The 15,224-nt window shown below is 45.5% G+C and overlaps 1 protein-coding gene across 2 annotated transcripts in view; it reads right to left on the reverse strand.

The window, feature by feature from the left end:
- Positions 1-15,224, reverse strand: part of KIF12 (kinesin family member 12) — a 254,749-nt gene that overhangs the window by 150,743 nt on the left and 88,782 nt on the right. For both annotated transcript variants that reach the window (XM_069615347.1, XM_069615346.1), the window contains exon 4: positions 9,105-9,226. In XM_069615347.1, coding sequence (XP_069471448.1) covers positions 9,105-9,226 — 122 coding nt within the window. The remainder of the gene's footprint in view (positions 1-9,104; positions 9,227-15,224) is intronic.

Here is a 15,224-nt window from a genome sequence, read left to right on the forward strand (position 1 = left end):
CTGTGCATGGGCATGCTAATCTCTATGGTCGTTCCCACCCAGTTCCTGCCCCTGCCCGCCCAAAACGCCTCCTCTTGGGATCTCTTTGAGCTCGCTTCAATGAAGCCTTACCATCAAACTTTGCACTCGAAGAGCCTGCCAGTGTTTTCTCAGAGCAGTCTTCTGAGAGGTGACTTAATTGGAGCAGCAAATGTGCTACTAATAATTTAAAATGTCTTAACCAGATCTGCCTTCATCCATTGGATGTATAAGTAGTATGCATGTTCTTTAATGAAGTCCTGTTAAAAACAAGCAAGGACAAAGCTAACAATGTTGACCTGTGTATAAGCATTGGGCATTTAACAGGCACTGCTATTAGATGCCCAGGTACTGGAACCATTTTGCACCTGCTACCATCAACGGCCAGTTAATACCACTACAGCAGTTCCTGGCAAGTGCCTTAACCATGATTATGCAAAAGCACAAACTGTTGGCATTGCCAGTGCTTGTTGTAAAATGTGTTTGCATCATGAGTTGCAGTGTCAGTGGGATTAACACCCCTTCTTCATTAAGCATTGCTTTTGTCACGTTTCCTTGATTTGCCGCCCTTCCTTTGGCAGAGTCTTGCTCACCCCATTGATTTGTGTCCGCAAGTGCCTGTTTCTCATTCTCTGCAGCTCAATAGGCCTGCCCTCTGGTTCTGCGCACCTCTACTGCAATGCTGTTCTCACCACCCTTGGCTAAGGAAGACTCTCCAGTGTGATGGTTGTGATGGTTAAAGCTTTATGGCCAATCCACGGCTCCAGTGCTTTACCCAGTCCAGTGTCCATCTCCCTAGCCGGCGAAACAGAAGCCGAAGCGACTGCAGTCACATTAAACTCATAATACGCTGCAGGTTATGGTGGGTGAGTGTGCTACATGACGGGCCTTCGGCTACATCCAGGGGTGGACTGGGAACCAAAAGAAGCCCTGGAAATAATGTTTAAAGTGCCACCATAGTACACATTTTCAGACACCCCAATCCTTTTGCTATGAGAACATTTGGAAACAAAATAGGTTACCACACAAAAAAGACCCAGGGTGTAGAGGCCTACCGGGATATTTCCAGAGTTCCCTATAGGCCAGTCCATCCCGGTCTACATGAAGGTCAACACTGAGGGCCCAATTCAGAGGTCTGTGCAAAATTAGAAAAGTGTTGATCCATGAAGGAACAGCACTTTTCCTAAAAGCACCATGTTCTGTGAAAGAAAGAATGTGGCGAACTGACGTCAATTTAGCCTCAGCTCTTGCATTTCCCTGATTTTTCGGCCTTTTAATAAAAAGGAGTTAAAATACGGCACCCGTAGGGTGTCATTGACATCTACTCCACATCTGTCGCCTGTATAAACTGGGCATTTCACAGACGGAAACACCACTTTTCTGATTTACCGAAGGCTCAAGAACACTTTTATTAATCAGAAAAGTGGCAGACTTTTTTTTAAAAAAAATGGACACAGAAAGCAGCCAGACCCTTATTTTGCGCCATACTCACCTCATTCTGGGCCCGATTCGGGGGACCTGGTAAATTCCACGTACAAATACGATATTCCTCCCTCCAAATCCTTTCACCTCCATTCTGAGGTAGAGAGAGGAGTGGTGGAGAGTTGTCGTGACAGCAGCCCAATAAAGGAATGTAAAGTGGGCGCATTTCTATATTACCGAAAGTAGTAGCAATTTCGGTAATATAGAAATGTGACATACTGCAATAGAAAGCACGGCTATACGGGACATGTAGTAACACTAACCATTATACTTCATGTTCTTTTCTTTTTACACTACAGCGCCCTCTTGTGGCCAAACTAGAAAATAATTTTGTAAGGTCAGTCTACCTAACCCGTTCGACAATAAGCACTTAACGAACATTGCTTCTTTTTTTCCTTAAGGAAACACCTATTATTTTATGTGCAAATGTGGTGCAGGGTGAGCAGAAAATAATGCTCTAGCTGCTCAGGGCCGATTCTTGAGGTGCGTGCGAACGTAAGAAAGTGTTCTTGCATGCAGGAGGAACACTTTACTTACAAACACCATCTTTATATATAAAGCTGAATGTATGTATGTGTGTGTTTGTCCGGCTGAACCCACGTCTACCGAATTTTGCATGGATTCCTCTTTTGCCTGGGGCAAGATCGTAGTCTATGTTTGGATGCAAAAATCTTAAATGCAAAATTAATTTGGAAAAAATAAATCTTTTTTTTTCTCGTGTCACTCCAAATATGGGAAATGGCAACGTTGCAGTTTACTTAAGTTCATTTATAAGAAGAGAGCACAACCAATCAATCTTTCTTGGACATTTTCTCAAGTGTGCTGAAGCCATTGAGTGACTGAAACATGCCGCACAGAAAACGAACATCACTTGGAAAAGCTCCACCTGATGCAAAGCGACAATCAATATCAAGAGCTTCTGAAACACAACAAACAACAGCAGCAGACTTGCCGACCAGAGGACAAGAGCAGCATCCTCCAGGGCACATGAGACACCCCTCAATCAGGACATGGGCAATGCTGGGTACCCCAGCTAGTGTTCTGATAAAGAAAGAATGTGATGCAGGGACATGAAAGCCTCAGCTTTGGCATGTGCCTGATTTATGGCTTGACAACAACCCTAGCAACCATAACCATCAGGAATGCAGGGCAGCCACATGCAGGGGATTCTCCTCCCAGCAGCACTGGTTTAACAGGACAAAAGAGGAGTTAAAATACAGAACATTTAAGCATACCTGCCTAACCTCTGGATTTAGCCCGGGGACTCTTGGTTTTTATGCTCTTCTCCGGGTCTCTGGTTAAGAGCGTGGAGTCTCTGGGTTTCCCAGCGCAGGCACAGAGTTGCTGCTGCTCCACTCCATCCGATTGGCTACAAAAGACCCCTGCTGGCTACTAAAGACAGCTGCTGGTTGCCAATCGGGTGGAGGCATGCGTACGACCCTGTAGTGCCACAAATTTGCCAAAATACGATATTCCAGGAATAGAAATGAGAAGTACTCTGATCTCTTGGAGGCCTTGTGAGCACGGGACAGATATAACAATGGTCAGTGAAAGAGTCAGGTCAACTATGGTGTCAGGGAGAGGCAGTACAATCTTTGGGAGATAGTTCAGTACCTGACAGCATCAGTTCAGTATCGGTCAACACACAACGCAACCAATGCAAGAGCCGTGGTCTCATCAAGTGTCTTCAGTTTTATTTATGATGCTCATATTGAGGTCATTTGACACCGGGTTTGTTTTTTTTGTGTAAAAAGTGTGGCCGGAGTCTTGCCAAAAAGGGGGCAGTGCATCACTGATGTCATTCCCTGGGTTTCTCTTCTACAAATGTTGGCAGGTATGCCTTTGAGGTGCCGTAAAAACTCCACTGCACACTTTTCCCCTTAATAAATATAGTGTTTCTTAGACTGCAGCATCTCTTTTCTAGTTTAATGAAAGTTTAAGAAAACATTCTTCAATTGGAAAAGTGGCAGTCTTTTAAGAAATGCTTGCAATGCCACTGGAGCACATCTTTCCCCCACAAAAAGAGATTGTTGCAGTTTTTGCTGCTGGAAAGCACATTTCCCCTCCAATACTTCCACCCACTTCAGAATGGTGGTGCTGGAAACCGGAGAGGAGAATGTAGTATTTCCACACTCTTATCATGAGCTCAGAATCGGCACTTCAGTAGTCGGTGCGGTCACTAGGGTCATTGCCAAGTCATAAAGTGAGGATGTGGATTGGAGAACAAAAGAAGCAGATTATATTTGGAATCTGCCACTTTTACATTCCAAGTCAATCTGGTGCAAAGTAGTAAAGTGTTCTTCCTTCAAGGAAATACACTTTTCTATTTTACATGCACCTCAGAATCAGGCCCTCATTGTCTGATTCTGAGGTCTTTGGAAAGATTGTGTGGAAAGCTGACATTCCACATTCCAGCACCACTGTTCTGAAGGGGGTGGAAGGATGGCATGCTTTCCAGCTGCAAAAGCTGATACAATCTGTCATTGTGGGGAAGGTGAGTGCATTAGTGTTCTCCCATTTCTTCCCATCTTTTAAGCATGTTATGTCTCCTTGATTGAGGGTGGGGGATCCAAGGATGTCATTTAGGGGTCACAACTGCAACCCCTGAGGTCTCCCCCTTTCTACCCTTTAGAAAAATGTATATATGTATTTTTTTTGGTTTTTTTAGTGCAAGCTCCTGGGCTGTGGCTAGCGCCATGTGGCTCTTTGCTTCTGGAGTGGCTGGTTTTCTTGTTCAGGCCTCTTAAAAAAAACACACACACAAGAAGAACAGGAGTACCACAAGTCCAACACTTTCAGCACTGACCCTAAATAAGAAAGAATAGGAATACCAAATAATGCGTCTTTCTGGAATTCTATACAATAATTGCTGGACTCATTAAAGGTTTTTTTCAGGCACACTTCAGGGGGTGAGTCACTGATTTGGTCTGTTCTTAAACACCTCAACTCAGCCTTTCATCCTTTTGGAACACAGGTTCGGTGATATTGAATGTATATTTTTTCTATACAAAGCACTTAAGCGTAAGTGCTATATAATAACACATCATTATCATTTGGCCTTGGATGTCTTCTTGCATTCACAGTCATTTGGTAATATGGGCCTATATACATATACTGTGATCTTAACCATACATATGGTGACCCATTCTTGTATGAAATGTACATCACATTATAGTGATATTGTAATCATATTTTTCGTAGTGTACTTAGGAACGTGGCTATGTGATGCCACTAACTGTTTTGTCAAGGGGTGAAAGGTTGTGTTCCATGCTTCCCACAATATCACTTTGGGGGGGGGGGGGTCAAATTACATCACGTCCTGTGATGTCATCGGAGGTCAAGGGTCATGTGATGTCACTTCCGCTACCCCTGGCATTTTGGTGTAATGACGTCCCTAGGGGGATCACGGACGGGGGGAGTTATGGAAGAGGGGAGGGGAGCTTGTGTGAGCAGGGTTCGGACAAGGTCGTGTCAGATATGGGAATAACCGCCATTTTAGGTCCATCTCCTGACCTGACCTTTTTTTTGTGCGCCCTTGTGCCAAGTGATGAATGCACAAACAGTGGTAATGAATCCTGCGGTTCCGAATCAAACGGCACGTGAGAGGCAAGATTGGAGTGGACAGTCTGCAGCGCAAACAAATAGTCTGAGGTGCAGCTGTGTGTGCAACTCTGGATGTCACACACAAAAAGGGTGCGCGGGTGTGTTAAGAATGTAAATGACCACGCTTCACGGTGATGCTTGTCTATATAGAGAGGCTTTATTTCTTTAGTTCATCCAAGAGAAAGGCCCCCAGCTGTGGCTGTCCTCCTGCTCTCAATCCTCTCTCCCTCTGCTGCTAGAATGTGGAACCTTTGCTTAATCATAACAACAAAGGTTCCTTGGTAACTAGGTTACATGGCAGCAGCTGAATTGATGTGATTGTAAGCTCAATGAAGTAAATATAACCACCTCCTAACACCTCCCTTCCTTTTACCAAAATATAAGTATTTGCCTAAACTAGATAATAGATTTCATTGAACATAAGTAGTTCATTATTTACATAGTATCTGATTCACCGCTATGTGAAGAAATAATTAAATTGCTTTAAATACCTTGCAGTGCAGTTACAAGTTGTTGTTTACCTTTTTGCAAATTGCTATCCTCTCCTTGTTCCAGACCCCACCCCCTTTAACAAGCACCGAAGATCCCAAATCTTTAACAACTTGTTTGGGCTGTGAAAATATGGATGCACCTTTGCGCACCTTGGTGGGAAGTTTGATCTTGATCCAATCACCTTCCTCAAGACTGAATTCTCTACAAGCATTCTTCCTGTCATATTGCTCCTTGGATCTGACCCCAGATTCAAATATCTTCTCTCTCACTCCCTCCAGATCTATTCCTACGAATTTTGACCTTCCCATCCAGCCTGGACACATGTGTGAGTTAGGTTTCCTCCCTCTTAATAGTTCAAATGGGGATACACCCGTAACACTGTGTGGTGCTAGTCTATATTGGAATGTTCTCTCCATTATGGTCCTGATCCAGTCACCTCCTGTTGCTACCGCAATTCTAATTGCATCCATGAGAGTGCGGTTGAAGCGTTCTACACACCCATTGGTCTGGGGATGATATAATGAAGTGGTTACTTGTTCTATTCCATGGTTACTCAAGAACTCTCTAAATTCCTTGGAAACCAATTGGGTCCCATTATCTGATAAACACTTTCTGGGGAATCCCTCTCTCCAAAATAATTGCTCCAAACATTTAATGATGCTACTGCTGGATATGTCTCTTAGTGTAACTATTTCGGGCCACTTGGATAATAAATCTATGACAACCAGTACATAGGTGTCTCTCCCACCCTTGATATTGAAAGGCCCTAGTAAGTCTAAAGCAACCTCATCCCATGGAACTGTGGATGGCTTTCTAACAGTCATGGGTACTTTTTGAATCCTGAGACCCTTATTACCTTCAATGCAATCACAACAATTGTTGACCACTTCTTCAGTGTCTTTGTCAAGATTAGGCCACCAAAATTCTGCTCTAACCAAGCCTTTGGTTCTAGGCAGTCCCAAATGCCCAACATGAGCTAGCTCAATTATTAATTTTCTCATTTTAATAGGTACAACCATCTGATGTCCTCTATGTAAGTATCCTTTATCAATCCAGAGTTCTTCCTTAACTTTGGCAAACCCGCCTAAATCACCAATATAGTTTCTTATTCTGTTCTGTGTCACCAATGTTAAAACTCTCTGGTACAATTCATCCTCTGAACATGCATTGTCCCACGCCTCTTTCTTTACTGACTCATGAACCTGAAATATTTCAACACCTTTCTCACGAGTCAGAGGAGACTCCTCAGACACTGTTTCTCTCACTACTGATCTGGATAAGGCATCAGCAACTACGTTGGTTTCACCACTAATGTGAAGCATATCATATTGCAGGCCTTGTAGGGATGTCACCCACTTCATGATGCGTCTGGAGACTCCCTCCAGACCACCTTTGGTAAATATTCCTATTAGGGGTTTATGGTCTGTACATACTGTGAATGGCGACGAGGATGGGATACGAACCCACGCGTGCAAATGTTAATAATGTAAATGACCACGCTTCACGCTGATGCTTGTCTTTATAGAGAGGCTTTATTTCTTTAGTTCATCCAAGAGAAAGGCCCGTAGCAGTGGCTGTCCTCCTGCTCTCAATCCTCTCTCCCTCTGCTGCTAGAATGTGGAACCTTTGCTTAATCATAACAACAAAGGTTCCTTGGTAACTAGGTTACATGGCAGCAGCTGACTTGATGTGATTGTAAGCTCAATGAAGTAAATATAACCACCTCCTAACACCTCCCAGATGGTTGTACCTTTCAAGAATTATATTTTCTTCAACACAGTAGTGTTTGTCTAATTTTGCTAATGTTTTCTCATATGGACCCCCATCAGGAATGTCTGGAGGTTCTGGTAGTTTTTTGACCACTTCCTGTCCTGCGGCACCTAAACAGTGAAATAGGAGCACCTCTTTGCGCTCATTGGAGAAATTGGGTCCAAATGCTGCCAGTGCATATTTTTGAAAACCCTCTTTCCAGTCTATCCAACGCACTCTGGGCTCACCTGGTGTAGGCAGGAAGAAAATTGGGGCTGGGACGTTTGCCATGTTGTGAATTAATTAATGTCACCCCCAGGTAGGAAACCTTACACAGCCACACTGTCACTTACTTGTACTTAAATTTTATAAGGTGTGATTTCAGGTGGAACCTGTGCTGATATTGTCAGCGCTGTCTGTGGTAGTTGCAATTTGTGATCCACAGGTCAGCCTCCTCCGTAATCCACAGGTGATCCAATTTGTGATCCACAGGTCATCCAACCTCCTCAAAATTCGTGCTCAGCTCCAGTATGCTTTTATGGTTCTCTCCACTGCCAGGCACTGACTTCTTTCTTGGTGCTCCACTCCAAAATGCGCTTTGCTGGTTTACTCCGCTCCAGGAGGATGGCCGTGTTTCTCGCCTGCTATTACACAACACATCTAGTGTAACACTCCGTCCATTTGCATCCAAACTGTAATCAATATTGCTGCAGTGTTGCTGCTGCTGGGGGCCTTTTCTCCTTGGCCCAATCCTCGTCGCCAATGTTAATAATGTAAATGACCACGCTTCACGCTGATGCTTGTCTTCATAGAGAGGCTTTATTTCTTTAGTTCATCCAAGAGAAAGGCCCCCAGCTGTGGCTGTCCTCCTGCTCTCAATCCTCTCTCCCTCTGCTGCTAGAATGTGGAACCTTTGCTTAATCATAACAACAAAGGTTCCTTGGTAACTAGGTTACATGGCAGCAGCTGAATTGATGTGATTGTAAGCTCAATGAAGTAAATATAACCACCTCCTAACAGGGTGTCAGACGGGTGTCACTCTACTAGGAGAGAGCCGGAGGACGAATCTGCTGACTTTACACGTGTGTCATGTGTGTATGCCACTGGGAAGGCGGGGCTATGCTCAGACAACCTGTGTGTTAAGTGAAAGTTACGCCCACCATAGTGCTGCAGTCATGTGTCTGAAGGCAAGGGGTGAGATTCAATCCCATCACAACTCTTCCTGACTTGAGGGTCTGGACTGTTAGGCCTCAGCCGCCCACTTAGGTTTGCATGGGTTCACTCTAGCGCAGGGTTCTTCTAACACTCAATGAGGCATCATATGACATCCAGTGGATGAAAAGGTGGAATACAGGTTTTGAAACAAAAATAATTTCTATTTGCCCGCTGACGACCATCCAGCATTTTCCCCAAATATTCCACGACTGGACTTTGATTAATATATGACCCCAGTCCTAGAATGTGCAGGAAGGGGATTAAAGGAAGACCTATAATCTCAAAACGCTATTTATTTCACTGATATTATCATGTAGAGTTTATTCTATTACCCCAGGCTAGAATCCACCCACACGGTGTCAGCTTGATCAGTTGCGTTACCATGGGCTAGGATTCCCCCAGAAATCCCCTACTTGATTGGCTGCTTAACCCTCTCTAAGGCCAGAGTTAAACTCAACCCGGCAGCAGCAGCTGGGACTGCCATTTCATCGCTGGATGTGCAGTGAGACATTCCCACCTGGATCAGCTCCCAAGACAGAACTCACCCAGACAGCGCCAGCTCAATCAGTCGCTTCACACCGCTCTCTTCGAACAGCTCTTGCTGAGAGGTGCTGGAGTCAAAGACGGAATCAAACCGGAAGATCTTCTCCTGGCCAGCATGGCTCACCTGGATAAGAGAACACGGGGGACAGGGCAGTTCTGTTACCCAAAGCGATGAGAACCGCACACATCTCAATCCCAATGCTCCATCTCCAACAACCCCGCTCCCCATGCGCGATTTACCTGAAACAGAGTTTACCATAGATAGACCTACTGAACAATGTTGAAGGAGACTGAAGGAGACTGACAGCTGTGGGATATGCAGAGGCCATCAACATACACCTAAAGACATCTATGGCTTAACCATGTGCTATATATGTCCATATAGCAATAACATTATAGGGAGCCAAGTTGTGCGCTGGTCATGTACCAGCATATCATGGATTGCCTTGCATGCATAATGTTGCTTAAACAGAATCACAGCCCTTATTATACAAGTGGAACCTCCTAACATATTCAGTGTATATGCTTAGTTGCAATCGGGAACACATTCTGACATAAAAAACATTTAAAAGCAGAAAGTTTTCTGCATGGTAATAAATGAGGCTTACCCTTCAGAGTGACTTCACTCCTGACCCAATAGCTGCATAACAAGTCTAGCCCTCACCCACAGCTGATAGCATGATTGCATATTGCTCCTGAGGTGTATTTGTACTTGTATTTGAATTTATTTGTACGCGCTTTACGCCAAAGTGCTGAACAGAGAACACACTTAACAGTACAATACAACGCAGGGTTAAAAACTACAAAAAGGTAATTCTTAAGAGTAGTACGAAATAGCGAGTGAAAGGTAATGGAGCCAAGAGATAGAGGAAACGCATTTCAGTGAGTAGGAGCTAGCAAATGAAATGATCGAAATCGTGATTGGGCACGGGGAGGAGGGAACGGATAATAGAAATTGAGACAGAGACGAAGAACACGTGAAGGAGGATAAAAAGAGACAAGAGAGGAGATATAAGAAGGAGGCCATAGAGAGATTCTTTTATTTTTTTATTGGCATTTTGCAACATAGAACACACATTACGCCAGCCCTCCCTCCACCCCTCTTCCTGTCTTCCACCATTACACCCCCAACCCCAAGAGTTGCTCCCCTTTCGACATACAAGTTGTACAATTAAGTCCTTAGTTTCAGCAGTTACTTGAAAGCATTAGGTAATGTCCACAATCTGTATGTTCTGCGGACACATTTGAATTTGGTAATCATCCTTGGGGTATCCCAATAGTAAGCCTCAGTCTTCCCTGAATTTTTGATAGTCTCCCTGTATATTATAAGTGACTCGCTCCATAGCCAATATATGCCAGATCTTGTTTAGCCATTCATGATGGGTAAGGGCAACATTTTTCTCTTCCCATTCCGGGCAATCACTAGAAACGCTGCTAATACCAAAACCATACATGCCTTAGAGTGTGCCCTTCCCTACGGTGCAGTTTCATTTTCCAAGGGCCCAAAATACATTCCCCTATCCCCATAGGTGCATCAACCCCTACCACCTCTTTCCTTGTCCTGCACACTTCTCCCCAAAATGGATTCAGACCACCAGGCAAGACCACCATATCGGTACCAAGTCGCCCTGCGCCCTACATCCTCGCCAGCAATCCGAGGATACCTCCGGGTACATGGATCTAAGCCTCTCTGGGGTATAATGCCATTGGGTGAGGGTTTTATACCACACCTCCCTTAATTGGATGGACCGAGTTAGCCTCAGGATATTTCGCCATAAAACCTCCCATTAATCCTCTCATATTTGTCGTACCAGGGTACTTTCCCACTTGCCCATATATGTCCACTTCTCCCGAATGACCCCTTGAGATAAAAGTGCATAGAATGCTGAGATGAAATGTGTATCCTCTGAATGAGTTGTGATGTATTTTTCAAATGATGTTAGTTGTCTGCCTGCCGCCAATCTATTGGGGGGTGTATAGCCCAGTGCTGCAGCTGGTAATAGCGGAGCCTCTCCCCTTCCGTAAGGCCAAAGGACTGTTTGCACTGCTCAAATGTGTTGACTTCCTGGCCATGCATCACATTTTCTAGCCTTAAACATCCCCACCTTTTTCCATTTCCGGAAGGCTCTCGCCTACATCCCTGGCGTGAACTGGGGGTTCCCAAATAGTGATGTTAATGGGCCTGGAATCATTGCGATATACCCCTGTTTTTTCACATCATCCCAGACCTCGCCCACAAGTGCAGTGATCTGCAATGCCCGCATACTAGGAGGCGATCCTCTTTGACTAACCATAATACTTCATCCAAGCGAGCCCCCACCACTGCTCTAGACATGAACCCAGAGTTTACTATCGTCCCCCGATAGCCATTGTTTTAGCACCCTCAAATGGGCCGCCCGATAGTACTGTCTGAAATCCGGAACTGCCAGTCCCCCCCTATTCTTTGGGTCCATTAATGTTTGCAGGGCCATCCGCTGTCTTTTATTATGCCATGTAAAGGCAGATAGGAGATCATGGGAGGGTCACTATTTTAATCAAGTCCATCCGCCCCATCCATGATAAGTGTAGCGGGCTCCAATGTCGCAAATCTGCGTTACGGGTGCTGAACAATTGGGGATAGTTTGCATCGTGTTATGTTGTCATTGAATTCGTAATGTGAATCCCAAAATTTTTGATGCTCTGGTCCACCCACTCCTTTTCCACTTCCCTTGGTAGTGTGAGGTTTAGTATCTCTGATTCATGTGTATTTATTTTTAGACCTGACACATCACCAAACAATGCTAGCTCCGAGGCTATCACCCTAAGGTACACCACCGGGTCAGAGTGAGCCAACAACATAATATTGGCAAATGCAATTATTTTATTTATTTTATGTTTGCACCCCCCAACGTGGATACCTTTCACTCCCGGTGCTTCTCATAGACGTTGCAGAAGGGGTTCCAAAAAGATTGCATAGAGCAGGGGGACAATGGACACCCATGCTCAGTCCCCCTCTCCAAGCGGATGGGGCCGCAGAGCTGTCCATTAATGGACAGACACAAAGTGGGGGTTTGATAGTTAGCTTGTATTTTCCGAAGATATTGCTCCCCAAACCCCATGTATACCATAGTCTGAAAGAGAAATGACCACTCAACCCAGTCGAATGCCTTTTGTCGGCATTTAGGGCAAGGAGATCCACCTGAATCCCACGCTTCTTAACCCTCTCTACTGGATGACACACCCTTCTTGTATTATCAAACGTTTGACGTTGTTTAATGAATCCCGCCTGGTCAGGTCCTATAAGAGTTGGGAGCTTATCTTCCAATCCAGAAGCCAAAATCTTGGTATACATTTTAGCATCAATATTAATTAGTGCTATTGGGCGATATGACCTGCACCGCATCAGGTCTTGGCCCGGTTTTGGAAATACCACCAATTTGGCCTGGTCCATCAAAGCTATAATGTTCCCTGTTCTTTCAAATGACTTATATAATCGTGTTAAGTGGGGGATAAGGGCCATCCAGTATTTTTTTTATAAAAAGTGCCAGTGAAGCCTTTGGGACCCGGAGCCTTGTGCGTGGGCAGTTTCCCAATAGCCACTATAACTTCCTCCTCCGTGATAACCTCTTCTAAATCTTCCCTCGACAGAGTTAGGAGTGTTGCGGCTTCAAAATAAGTGTTCCGGCTTCGAAATAAGTGTTCTGCAGCTCTCCCAAAGGCTTGCGGAAGACTACAGGGCCCTGTAGAAGCGTTCAAAACACCCTATGATTCCATCTGTGTCTACCACGTAATCCCCTTGCCCCCTCTGATTCTGTTTATCTCTAAAAAGGCTCCTCTCCGTCTTTTTGGCTCTTAGTGTCCCAAGCTGCCCTCAAATTTCTCTAGGAGTTTTCATCATGTCCCTCGTCGGATAATTGCCCATCTTCAGCATGATATCTTTAAGTTGAGTTTCTAAGTCCTCCTCTAACTTCCTTCTCTGCTTTTCCCTAGAGGCCATAAGAGCGATAAATTCCCACCTAATTACCGCCTCAAAGGCATCCCACCATATACCCCGGGAGGTATCTGACATCTAATTTTCTCTAAAATAGGTCTGAATCATCTCCTCTACTAGCGCCAACAAGACCGTATCTGCGAGGATCCATTTCGGTAATTCCCACTGCCAGAGCCCCCTCCGCCGATAGTTCATGTCTAACATTGCACACACGGTTGCATGGTCGTAAAACGCGATCGCGCACAGGGATATCTTGCTGACACGCCCCGCCAATCGGGAGGACATCCAGATATGGTCTATGCATGACTGCGTTATGTGTACATGCAAATAGAACGTAAATCCTGCTTCCATGCCCCTGCAAGTGCGCCAAACGTCCACTAACCTAATCGCTTAAACTTCTTTTTAAGTTGCAGGGACGGTGTGCCCTGGAACGCATAGCCCACTCTGCTTCTATATGTCTCTGGATACCAGGCTATATTTCGGTCGCCTGTTAGTATGACGTATCACTCCGCTATATTTTCAAGTGTCGTTAAGGTAGCCCTGAGCAATTCATCCTGTCCGGAGTTAGGTGCGTACACCGTTACTACAGTAAATATGTCTGCCTTAATGTGAAACTTAACAAAGAGGTATCTTTCTAGCTTATCCTCTGTCGAACCCAGAACCACCATGTCAGGGTTGTTTTCAAATGCTATCAAGATCCCTGCTTTTTTATCTTCCGCATTAGCCTGAAAGATATGTGGGTACCGTAGCAGTCTAATTCGCAATGTATCCTTCTTACATATATGGGTTTTTTGGAGCGCGAGAAAGTCAGTTTTCTCATGCCTCAAAAAAGTGTCCAGTTTGCATCACTTTACCGGCAAGTTTAACCCTCTGATATTGCAAGTGGTGATTTTAAATCCCATGGTTGGTCCCTGTCCCTCTAGATCTCACCCCCTCCTATGGTCCCTTATCCCTGCCCCCATAGGGGTCCCTTGTGTTAGTATAGCCTTCGCCTCTATGAATGTGAGTGACTCGATTTTTGGTCTTTGTCCCTCTTTTCGCCTTGCCCGCCTCACCCACCCACTTCAACTTGCATGCCCCAAAGCTCCCCCTCCCATTCCCTCCTACTCCCCCCCTACCCCTTGCAACAACCCAGGCCAGTCCATGGGTCCTAGAGCCATCTTCAAGGAAATCCCCGACCATGTAGCGGTAAACTACCTGGATCCAACCAACTGAGGAGAGGTGAAACTAGCCCTCTCCCTAAGATTCCAATCAGTCTAACTGTCCCGCCTCCCCCACCTCAACCCAGCTCAATTACAGCTACCCTTACTCGACCCACTGGGCCTCACAACAAGTTTGGCGGTAAGCCTTGCCGTTAAAACTGGCGGGCTGCCGCCAAACTTGCAATATTTTCTGGCGCCTGCGAATGGGCAATTACCGGAGCATTCTGGCCCTGCCAAACCTGGTAATTGCCCATTTGCAGGCGCCAGAAAAGAGATACTCCCCATTCCCATTCAGCCCAATAGTGCTGAATGGGAATGGGAAGGTCGGATGCACAGGCACCGTTTATAATGGTGCCGGTGCATCCGACATGCTGTGCTCGCGGGTGCCATTCTGCCCGACAGGTCCAGCCTGGCGGGCAGAAAAGCACCCGCAAGCACAACTCGTAGTTTGCCGGTCCAGGAACTACGGTACCGGCAAGCTTACTGGTACCGTAGTTCCCGGACCGGCAAACTTATAATGAGGCCCACTGTGTTTTATACCACTGCACTCACCTGTGAGCCCGACCCCCCGACCGCCCCCTCCATGACTTCTCCATACGTGGCGTGTCGGTCTGTTTTTCCCAGCCTCTCGGAGCACGGGATCTTCTGCTTTCTCGCATCACCATGGACCACTCCCTTTGCTGCCTCTTCTGGATCGTTTGAACCCCATCATCTTGGGTCAGTGTCCTGTCACTGTTCTCGGGTGCCACCAGATTAAGGCCCTCTTTGCAAGTAGTCAATCTGCACTGCCTGCCTTTCCAGGGGAATAGCAGGCCAAACGGAAAAGTCCACTTGTATTGGACCTTCTTCTGGTTAAGAATTCTGGTAACCGGCCCCATCAACCTTCTTTTGAGTAGAGTGGAATGTGCCAGATCCTGGAAGAGTTGTACTTCCGAGCCATTGATGGTCAA

Source organism: Ambystoma mexicanum, chromosome 9 (assembly GCF_040938575.1).
Source record: "Ambystoma mexicanum isolate Mex_15411 chromosome 9, UKY_AmexF1_1, whole genome shotgun sequence".
In the NCBI taxonomy this organism is placed as follows: Eukaryota; Metazoa; Chordata; class Amphibia; order Caudata; family Ambystomatidae; genus Ambystoma; species Ambystoma mexicanum.